General features: G+C 43.3%; 1 protein-coding gene and 1 non-coding gene across 7 annotated transcripts in view; both read left to right on the top strand.

The window, feature by feature from the left end:
* Window positions 1-10963, top strand: part of Strada (STE20-related kinase adaptor alpha) — a 34245-nt gene that overhangs the window by 5368 nt on the left and 17914 nt on the right. Inside the window, exons 2-4 of one of the 6 annotated variants that reach the window (XM_013354557.2) lie at window positions 798-853; window positions 3416-3473; window positions 7260-7288. In XM_013354557.2, the coding sequence (XP_013210011.1) occupies window positions 842-853; window positions 3416-3473; window positions 7260-7288 (99 nt within the window). In that variant the 5' untranslated portion in view covers window positions 798-841. Of the gene's footprint in view, window positions 1-797; window positions 878-3415; window positions 3474-7259; window positions 7289-10963 lie in introns of those variants that run through there. The other 5 variants (XM_005369430.3, XM_013354558.2, XM_026777184.1 and 2 more) reach the window with 5 other exon arrangements.
* On the top strand, window positions 1397-1553 carry LOC113455478. Its single transcript, XR_003376582.1, has one exon. It is a non-coding gene; the product is annotated as a U1 spliceosomal RNA (small nuclear RNA).

Here is a 10963-nt window from a genome sequence, read left to right as displayed (position 1 = left end):
TGTGGAAGGGGGCAGACGTGGAGTATTGTATTGTGTGGAAGGGGGCAGACGTGGAGTATTGTATTGTGTGGAAGGGGGCAGACGTGGAGTATTGTGCAGAAGTGGGGGTGGTAGACACCTCTGCTTTGTTTTTAAAGGAGTCTCACTCATTGTGCACTTTGTGTTAACAGTGGCTTTTGCACTTGCCATTCTCTGAGTCCAAGAAATTTCTTCCCCCACTCCTCCATTGTGCCTCACTTCTCTGGCCCATCTTGCCCTGCCTTCCTCTCAACAGTTGTGCTGTGTATGAAGCCCACGCTGGCCTGCAGTTCTTCGTCCTCCCGCCTTAGCTTCCTGAGTCTTGGGGATACAGGGAGTGCACTGGCCTGCCTGACTCCAAACTTTTCTCATAGAAATGACAGTTTCAGAGTGTACTTGTTCAAAGTATATCCAAGTTTATTGTCACTCAACACAACTCTAAACAAATACTCAGAAGTTAGCAAGTTATGAGTCTGGTATGGCACTATGCTAGACCAGGAGTGCATTTTGTTCCACAGAGAAGCTTTATCTACGCTGGCTGTGTTGCTCAGTAGAGTGTCTACCTAGCCCTCAAGAAAACACCTGGCTCCATCATCACCGCAGAACCCAGGTGTGGTGCACCCCTGTGATCCCAGCACTCAGGGTGTAGAGACAGGTTTCAGGAGTGCAAGGTCATTCTCTGCTGAATAGTGAGTTGGAAGCTAGCCTTTGCTACAGGTGAGAAAAAGATAGTTGTATAAAAAGATTTAACCAACTCCATGTTTCTGTTTTCCTTTTAGGTGTAAGTTTTTGAAATTGAAGTAGGTCTACACAGTAGGAACCCATGTCTTTTCTTGTAAGTAAACCAGAGCGGATTAGGGTGAGTGTTTCCATTTTTCTGGCTTTCTACTTGTCTTTTCTGAAAAGTAAAGTGTGGGTGGACACTGTGGTGGCTGCTTTGTCTTGTTTTACTGTGACACTCAGAATTGTCTGGTGAAAAACAGGAAGGTGGCTTGTTTTATGAATTGATCAGTCACATGCTAAATAATTTGGGCTTTTTCTATGTGGTTACACAGCTGGTAAAGATCTCACTTCTATTTTTCATGGATTTATGTTTTTTAAAGTCAGTGTCAGATTATAGTTACTGGAACGCATTTCTAAATATAATGAAGAGTCTTTAAAATTAACTGGAAGAATTTATTATACCTTAAAATTTTTTTATCAGGGGCTAGTAAGCTGGCCCAGCAGATGCAGGGGCTTGCTGTCAAGTCTGGCAGCTTGAGTTCAGTTCCTAGGACCGACATCGAGGAAGGAGAGACCTGACTCCCATATGCCCTCTGTCTGCACATACACACCTTGACACACACGCACAAAACAAATACGTGAGACAAAAGCTATTATCCTCACCTGGCAGGAGAGAGACCATGGCCGTAAAAATGATTTCACAGACCAAGACTGATCACTGTGCTCAGACGTGCTGACACCTTTGATTTCCCCAAACGCAGGAAGCTCAGCTGTGTAGTTGTAGTATGCGGACTTGGTTCCCATATTCCCTGTAAAAATTTTAGAATAAAAGTCTTGCCAGATTGGCCATAAGAATAAATATTAGGCTGAGTGTCTTATAAATAAGCTGCAGTGACCTCACTAAAAGTGTCCCCATGGTCCAGTGAGCTGGCCGAGCAGGGCCAGGGCCTTGACTCAAGCCCGACAGCCTGAGTTCTGTCCCTGAGAACTCACGTGGTGGAAGGAGAGATGAGTCCCACATGTTGTCCCTTCCCCAACAAAGTATTTTTGCTTAAACAATTCTTAAAATATCCTCATCGATTTTATCAAGTACTTAATTTTTTAATGTGATAATAATTATTTAAAGATTTTAGTCATTTTTAAGTGTTATGAGAGATGGGTTTATCACTCTCAAATATTATATGGTATAGTGCACAGAAGTTTTTATGTTAAATTGGGGTGGTCTTATTTCTTTATTTCAGAAAAAATTGTCACAGAAAAGGACAAAGTGATTTTATAGTTTCAGTGAGTATCATATAGCTTGTTTTAGGATGTTCTTTAATCTTCCCTTTCTTGTGTTTATATGTGTAAAAACAAGTAACACTGTAAGAAATAAACTTCAGCGTTAATTAAGAGGAAAAGGTAACCCTCTCCTCTGCCTGAACTCTGCTCAGTGGAAAGAATGCCACTGTGCCAAACTTTAACATCAGTCACGAAGTGAAACAGAATCTGGATTCCGTTGCTTTTAAATATGAGCCACATTCCTATTTTAACCTGGCCTGATTAAGGTGAAACCAGACTCCTGATTAGTATAATGGAAATCTAACACTCATCTGAAATGGACGAGCGAGGTGTACATTGATTGTGCTAGTTTAGTCCTGGTGAACTTGATAGAAAGTAAGTCTTCAGAAACCCCTGTAAATGGCCTCTGTACCCATACTGGGCATGTGTGGTACATGGATGTGACACCGAGAAGATGAGTGTGCCCTCTATGCAAGTCCGACATGAAATTAGAGAAAGGGGAAACTGGGTGGGGAAAGGGCAAGAAGAGGGTACTGGGCTACGAGTATGATCAAGGTACATGATCTGCATGTGTGAAAATAAATAAGGAAATTCATCCTCCTGTACAATGAATAGATGCTATTAAAAAAGAAAAGAACTATGCATGGTGTGATCTCGTACTTGAGAAACCAAGGAAGGAGGATTAAAGAGTTTAAAGTCAAGCTAGGCTACAGAGAGAGACCCCGTTTCAAAAAGATAAAAACAAATAGAAAAAGAAAGTCTTGTAGATAAGAGAACATGGAATATGGCTGAGTCTCATTTTATAAACTAATGGAGGCTTGTGAAGAATTCTTTGATTCTTGTTTTCTATGTGTTGAATTCCAATAATACTTTTCAAATTGGCAATGATGATCCAGGACTTCTGTAAAGAATATCTATGAAAGTTGGGTCGTGGTGGCACACACCTTTAATCCAGCACTCTAGATGCAGAGGAAGGCGGATCTCTGTGAGTTCAAAGCCAGCCTGGTCTACAGAGCAAGTTCCAGGACAGCCAGGGCTACACAGAAAAACCCTGTCTTGAAAAACAAAAACAAAAAAATAGAGTATCCATGGAATAAACAAGATGGAACAAGTTTCTATATAGGAGAGGAAAAAATACATTCTTGGGGACAGTTCCCTGAATTTCCCCTCTGTCACATTTATGAACCAATCATGTTAGATACAGAAGACGAGAGAAAGAAATGAATCTACTGTTTGTAGCCAGTTTCAAAATCCTTTCAACCTGTCCATGGACATGGGTCTGACTTGTACTGCTTGTTTGTATGTTTTTGTGGGGTTTTGTCTCTAAAGGCTGATTGCTACTGTGTTGTGGCTTGGAAGATATACTAATTCTCTCTGGGGTTTTCCTCTTTAGCGGTGGGTCTCGGAAAAGTTCATTGTTGAGGGCTTAAGAGATTTGGAACTATTTGGAGGTAAGTACAGTGTGGCATTTTGCCATCATTTCAGGATAATTTATCACTGTTCTGCTGACTAGATCAATCTGTAGAAGTTAGCGGTTTGAAAAGCAACTGGCTTCCTTTTTAATCTGGTCTTTCCAAGAAATGTGTGAATGCATCAAGCAGTTATCCTTGGCCAGTAGGTTTGCCCTTTGAGATTTAACAAGCGCAGACATTCCTGTTTGGCCCTTTCCAAAGTAAGTCCTTTTTTGGAAATAATGATCTTAGTTCAGGTGGAAAAAAATTTCTCTGTAAAAATAGTAGTGGTGGCTGGGCATGTTGGCACACACCTGTTTGCTGTCCCTGCACTTGGAGAGCCAAGGCAGAATCATGAGTTTGAGGCCATCTTGCACTACATGAGGGAATTCAAAGGCAGATGGCAGATGTGTAACAAGATCCTGTCTCTAAAAACCAAAAAGAAATTATAACAAAACAGTGCAGCCCCATTCATTGTTTCCAACTGTCATGATAGTTTAGGTGAGGAAACAGCAGTCCACAGCATCTACAAATAAACGGAAAACTCAAATGTATTAATTTCTAAATGGTACTTTTAACCTATTTTCCTTAAAGAATCTCACAGAAATTCTGGAGTAGTGGTGTTTAGAGACTCGGTCAAAGTGTTACATTTTAGGTTAAAAAAAAAAATCACAAAAAAATGATAGGCTCTTTTTGTTTTAATTAGAACCAATAAAAAAATTACAGTAGGGGCTGGAGAAATGGCTCAGTGGTTAAGAGCAGTGCCTGCTCTTCCAAGGGTTCGGAGTTCAATTCCCAGCAACCACATGGTGGCTCACAACCATCTGTAGTGAGGCCTGGTGCCCTCTTCTGGCTTTCAGGCATACACACAGACAGAATATTGTATACATAATAATAAATATTTAAAAAAAATTACAGTAGGAGCTGGAGAGATGGCTCAGTGGTTAAGAGCACTGGCAGCTCTTCCATAGGGCCTGAGTTCAGCTCGCAGCAACCACATAGTGACTCACAGCCATCTCTAGTGTGATCTGATGCTCTCTTCTGGCATAAAGTCGTACATGCGGATAGAGCACTCATACATAAAATAAATCTTTAAAAAATTATTACAGTATAAACTAATAGAACCAAGAATAAGTTTTGTTACTAGTCTCATCTCCCTCTCATCATTAGTGGGAATAAAATGCTCTAAAATTAAGCTCTGTGGCTGATGAGATGCTTGTTTTGTCTGGAATCATGTGGAGGTGGCACAGAACCAATCCCAGAGTTGTCCTCTGACTCCACATTTGCCATGACACACGTGCTCGCACACACACTAATAACTTTTTTATAGAAATTGATTTGCAAGTTCAATTAATAATGAGTCAGTCACAAATAGTGCAGACTATGTGACGGGAATGAATGGATTCTCAGTTTCTGTCTTTGGATATCTGGTCTTTGATGGGATTTTTTTCTTCTTTGTTTTGAGATAGGGTCCCACTATATAGCCTTGACTGGCCTCAAACTCATGGAGATCCCTCTGTCTCCACCTCCCAGGAGCCTGCATTAAAGGGATGGGCCACCATACCTAGCCTCTGGCTGTCTTGACAGCATCTAGCCTGTGATCTGAGGTTGGTAAAGAGTTGTTCTCTGCATGTTCACAGCTCAGTGTAGACAGTATCTCCCAGTCTTACACAACTTGGAATTTGCCTTCTGTCAACTGGAGTTCATGTAACCTTCCCTGCCCTCCCCCATTTGGCTTCTCACTTTTAACTAACTACTGGAAGCAGTCGCTTCTGTTATTTGTATACCAGAAAACTGCCGTCTGAGGGGGAACCATTACTGCTTCGAGAAACCAAGGCCACATTATTCTTCCTCTAATTTTCTGTGACAAGTAATGGGATACTTACTCAGTGTACCCAATGAAAGGCGTTTTCCTTGGTGATTAAACTTTCCTCCTCTGATTTGCTCAAGTTTGAGGTACTTAAATTGTGTGGTTTAAGATGTTTGAAAATGTATAACCAGCCCTGTACTTTACAGTGGAAGCCCTTTACTTTTTCTTGCGTGCTGAGCAGATGAGCCCCAGGGCCTGTGGTTTGCCAGGCAGGTCCATTCCCACTGCCCACACCTCCAGCCCCCATGTTACTGATATGTATTACTTTTGAACATGGAAAGACTCGAGGGCACACACAGAGGATTTGTGAGCAGGAGGAGGTCACTTGGTTGTTCTGTGACTCTTCTGTTTCATTCCCAGCAGCTAATGCCCACAGCCACCTCTGTACTCAATTCAGAGTCAAACACCTCTAACTTTGAGAATTGAGCTGGGCAGCCGTTGGATCTCTTAGATGTGTGCTACTGGACTGAAAACACCGTTTGCCCTAAAACAGACAAGCCTCCCCACGCCTGCAAAAGGCAGTCTAGTCTCTATACTCTTCGGAAGTGGCCGACCAGCCCTGTGACTTTAAAGTGAATTTTGGGGCTTGACACAATGGCCCATGACTGTAATCTCACTCAGTACTCTGAGAGGCTGCAGCAGGAGGATTGCCACAAATTCCAGGCCAGCTTGAGATACATCAAGATATTGTCTGAAAAAAGGCCTAACGAGCTGGGCGGTGGTGGCGCACGCCTTTAATCCCAGCCCTCGGGAGGCAGAAGCAGTCGGATCTCTGAGTTCGAGGCCAGCCTGGTCTACAAGAGCTAGTTCCAGGACAGGAACCAAAAGCTACGGAGAAACCCTGTCTCAAAAAACCAACCAACCAAACAACCAACCAAACAAACAAACAAACAAAAAAGCCTAAAGAGCCCAGTCCTAGATCAGTCCTAGAGCCCATGTGGAGGAGAACCAGCTTCCACAGCCGTCTCCTGCTTCGAGCACACTTACAATAATAAGTGCTAAAATTCTTTAAAAGGGATGGAGAGATGGCTCAGCAGTTAAAAGCATTGGCTGCTCTTCCAAAGGACCCAGGTTCAATTCCCAGCACCCATATGGCAGCCCACACTTGTCTGTAACTTCAGTTCCAGGAGCTCTGACACCCTCACATAAATATACATATAGGCAGAACACCAATGTATATAAAATAAAAGTAAATAAATCATTTAAAAAAAATTTTTTTTTCAAGACAGGGTTTCTCTGTGGCTTTGGAGTCTGTCCTGGAATTAGCTCTTGTAGACCAGGCTGGTCTCGAACTCACAGAGATCCGCCTGCCTCTGCCTCCCAAGTGCTGGGATTAAAGGCGTGCCCCACCACCGTCCGGCCTCATTCATTCATTCATTCATTCATTCATTTATTTATTTATTTATTTTTGGTTTTTCGAGACAGGGTTTCTCCATAGCTTTGGAGCCTGTCCTGGAACTCCCTTGGTAGACCAGGCTGGCCTCGAACTCACAGAGATCCGCCTGCCTCTGCCTCCCGTTTTTAAAGAAATTTTAAAAATCCATGAGTTTGGGGCATGGGCATGTAGTTCAGTGGTAGTTAGTTGACTGGCCTGAGTGGAGTTAAAGAACCAAGGGAGGGGAAAGTGGGATTTTGTTCACCAAGTACAGTGCTCAGAAACAGGCCTGTGCACAGTAACACTGTATGCTGATGGTAAGTAATGTGTGCCCAGGGCGGTAGCTGTGGACGAGGCTCACATTCATGTGCAAGTCCCTTGAGGCTGTATCGGTCTCGCTGCGGCTGTGTAGTGTGCAGTGCTGTATGACCTAAGTGGATTCTGTTATTAACTGTAGTCCTAAGTGTGATAATTGCTGGTCTGAATGTGGGTGTGTCTTCTGCTAACAACAAAATGCCAACAACCAATTTCTCTACCCCAGAGCAGCCTCCGGGTGACACTCGGAGAAAAGTAAGTGGCTTTCTGGCCTGGCTCTGTGGCTGCTGCATGGAGTTGATGTCTTGTAGACTGCGTGTTTTGCTGGCACCTCGTGTTATGCTTCTGCTGTTCGGTCTTCTCAGCTTGATTTGTAGTACAATTATTTTTCTTTTTTTACTTGTGATGATGCTTCAGGTTTCACCCTGGAAAGACTTTAGTGTGTGCTGTAAAGAGCAGAGAAGTCCCAGCTGGGGATTCCAGCCTCCTCCCCTCCCAGGCCTCCGCATTACCCACCCCTCTCTAGCCCTCTAAAATGAGTTCATTAGCTTGAAATTTCAGTTTTAGCAACTGGTGCTTCTCACTTCCTCAGCTGTAGACTGTTGCCAGTAAATTTCACTCTACTGAGAAAATGCAGATCTCTCTCTGGCTCATAAGTCAAGACCTATGTCTCTTACTGTAAAAACAAAACCAAAATTAAAAAGTACAAAACAGACTGGGTGACCACACCTGTCATCCTGGCTCTCAGAACCAAGGGTAGGGTGTAGCTCTGTTATGTCAAACATGCATAAAGCCCTGAGTGCCACCCTCAGTACCAAACAGAAGAGCGCAAACAACCAGAGTCAGGTGTGGAGGCACATACCTGTAGTCCCACCACTTGGAGGTTGAGGCAAGAGGATAGCAAGTTTAAAACCAGAGATGGCTCAGCTGGTAAAGGCTTACGTTATGCAAGCCTGGCACCAGAATGAGAAACCAGCTTGAACCCGTATAAAGATGGTAGGAAAAAACTGACCACACACATACGCATTCCTGCTCATGTGCACATGCAATTGGGGAAAAATATTTAAAATTCAACCTCCCCCACCCCGCACAAAAAAAAATTATACAAGACAAAAAAAAAAAAAAAAACTGGCAAAAGCTGCAAGATTCTTGCTGTCTTCCCCCTCCGCTTGTGCTTTATTTTCCCTAAGTAACTAGCACCAGATGTGCACAATGCGCCACGCTGTTTGGAAAATGTGAATCGTGGTCTTATCAAAAGAGCACAGCGGCTGGGCAGACCGTCACTTGCCTATGAGCCCAGCACTCGGAGGCTGAGGCGGGAAGATTACCATAAGTTTGAGGCCAACCAGGGTTTGTTCAAGAGTGAGACCCTGAGAACAGGGAGAGATAAGAACAGAACCTTCCCATGGCAGACCCCTCTTCCTGTGGGCAAGCCCAAGGCTGAGTGAAGGTGGTGATGCTTAGATTAGTTCTGACTGCATTTACACCGTCTCCCAGGAGTGCCTGTCCATCAGACCCATGTGTTTTCATTCAGGAGACAAGTAAAATTTAAAAAATTAAAAAATTTAAAAAACTTTTAAGATTGGATTTTTTTTTCATAAAAAAATACTAATGAGGGGCTGGAGAGATGGCTCAGTGGTTAAGGGCATTGCCTGCTCTTCCAAAGGTCCTGAGTTCAATTCCCAGCAACCACATGGTGGCTCACAACCATCTGGAATGAGGTCTGGTGCCCTCTTCTGGCCTGCAGACATACACACAGACAGAACATTGTATACATAATAAATAAATAAATATTAAAAAAAAATACTAATGACATGTTTTTCATGTGCTCATAGCTGCTGGTGTTCTAGCAAAAACTGTCCTGGGTGAAACCTGTAGTAAGTTGAATGTGTTCATTTGGTAGTGTATCATACTGTCTTATGCTTTATTGGATTTTGTTTTAAATAATGCTACTGGTTTATGGTTATTTGGTTATTTTTAGTTGTCAATGGCTTATGTGTTTTTAAAATGCTTCAAAATAAATAAAATGTTTTTTAATATTGTGGGGACCTAAACAAAACAAAAAAAAAGAACAGAATTTCCTTGAGTAATTTGCGATTCCAGGTTACAGTGCTGTAACTATGCTAGGCTGTGTTTAGTGAGCTAAAATTCCATCCCTTTGCTCTAAACAGACTTTTAAAATCTGGAAGACTTTAATGAGCTCTGGTCTTCTGTGAGTCACAGCTGATTCTTCAACCCTAGCTGACAGAACCTCAAATCTTAACTCCAAAAGCACATGAATAGCCCCATAGTCTTTGCTTACTCCTGAAACTTCACAAGCCAGCCCTCCATCCATCATCCACCCCACTCTCAGCGTTGGCTTCCAGGTTCCCGCAACAGCTCAGTGAACTCAGCAGCTTTTCCAGCCCCAAATTCCCCCCGCCCTTCACAGCCTTCCCAGCAGACCTGGCCATTGTGACACAGCAGTGCCCATATGCAGACACATGCACCACTGTCTTAGTGTGTTCTCTGTTGCTGTGGTAACACCATGACCGAAAGGAACTCATTTAGCTTACATATTCGGAGTCACAGCCCATTGAGGGAAGTCAAGGCAGGAACTTGAACTTTAGGAGTCTGGAAGGAAGAACTGAAGCTGATTCCATGGATGAACGCTGCTTATTGGCTTTCTCTCTCTGGCTTGTTCAGACTGCCTTCTTTATACCACTGATGACCACCTGCCCATGGGTGGAGCCACCCACAGTGGGCTGGGACCTCCCACATCAGCCATTAATCAAGAAGATACTCTACAGACGTGCCTACAGGCAATCTAGTGGAGGCATCTTCACAATTCCCAGAGAAATCTAGCTGGGTCAAGTTAACAGAAAACTAGCCACGACACCCCCTTTCTTGTGTCAGCAGCAGACCAGACCTCTCCCGAATCCTTCTGCATTTTAATCCATCTATGGAAGCCAGTTGAGATGTGTAATTCACTTCAGGTCTGTGAGAGGAGTGTAGATGTATAGCTGCGCAGGCGACCTAGAGGGGATTGATGACATAGTGTGACTAATCCTGTTCCCCAGGAACATGGAAATACTTCTGTCCTGTTTACAAATCTTCCCTCTCTTTCCTGCTTTGTTTGCTTCCTATGAAAACTGGCCGCTGACTCTGGCATAGCCTTGTTTCACAGTGGTTTGTGGTGAGTCAGGCAGAACCATGTAGAAGCTGCAGCAGCCTCTAGACTAGTTCATCTACTGAAGCGCCACGTTTCCCAGCACCTAAAAAACTGATTGCTAAAGGTCGCACTTTCCGGTCATTTTCTGTACAGCTAGATCATGGAAGTATTTGTCAGGTTCCTACGTAAGCAGTTCATTGAGGCTTTCCCTGCGTGTGCGCAACAATAAATGCCATAGTTGGAGCTCATTAGGTAGTGTGTCTTGTATGCCTCCCTGCTGGGAAGTAGGACACAGGTAATAAAGAAATTTCCATTTGTAGATTTCCACAGAGTTGTTTAAAATATATATAATAAAAGGTACATATAACAAATACTTTACTCTGAGGACTCAATTCTTCTTCTTCATCTCTTTTTTTAAAATATTTATTTATTATTATGTATACAATATTCTGTCTGAAGGCCAGAAGAGGGCACCAGGCCTCACTATAGATGGTTGTGAGCAACCATGTGGTTACTGGGAATTGAACTCCGAACCCTTGGAAGAGCAGGCAGTGCTCTTAACCACCTCTCCAGCCCCTTCATCTCTTTTCCAAACTGGAGAAAGTTTAAGAAGTTTGGAAATGAGAGACAGCTTTAAACAGTTACTTCTCATCAGGGCCATAGTGTTGCTCACTTAAAAAAAAGTAACGTTGCCGGGCGATGGTGGCGCACGCCTTTAATCCCAGCACTCGGGAGGCAGAGGCAGGCGGATCTCTGTGAGTTCGAGACCAGCCTGGTCT

Source organism: Microtus ochrogaster, unplaced genomic scaffold (genome assembly GCF_000317375.1).
Source record: "Microtus ochrogaster isolate Prairie Vole_2 unplaced genomic scaffold, MicOch1.0 UNK48, whole genome shotgun sequence".
NCBI lineage: Eukaryota > Metazoa > Chordata > Mammalia > Rodentia > Cricetidae > Microtus > Microtus ochrogaster.
The sequence above is the reverse complement of the archived record's forward strand: the minus strand, read 5'-3'. Positions and strand labels throughout refer to the sequence as shown.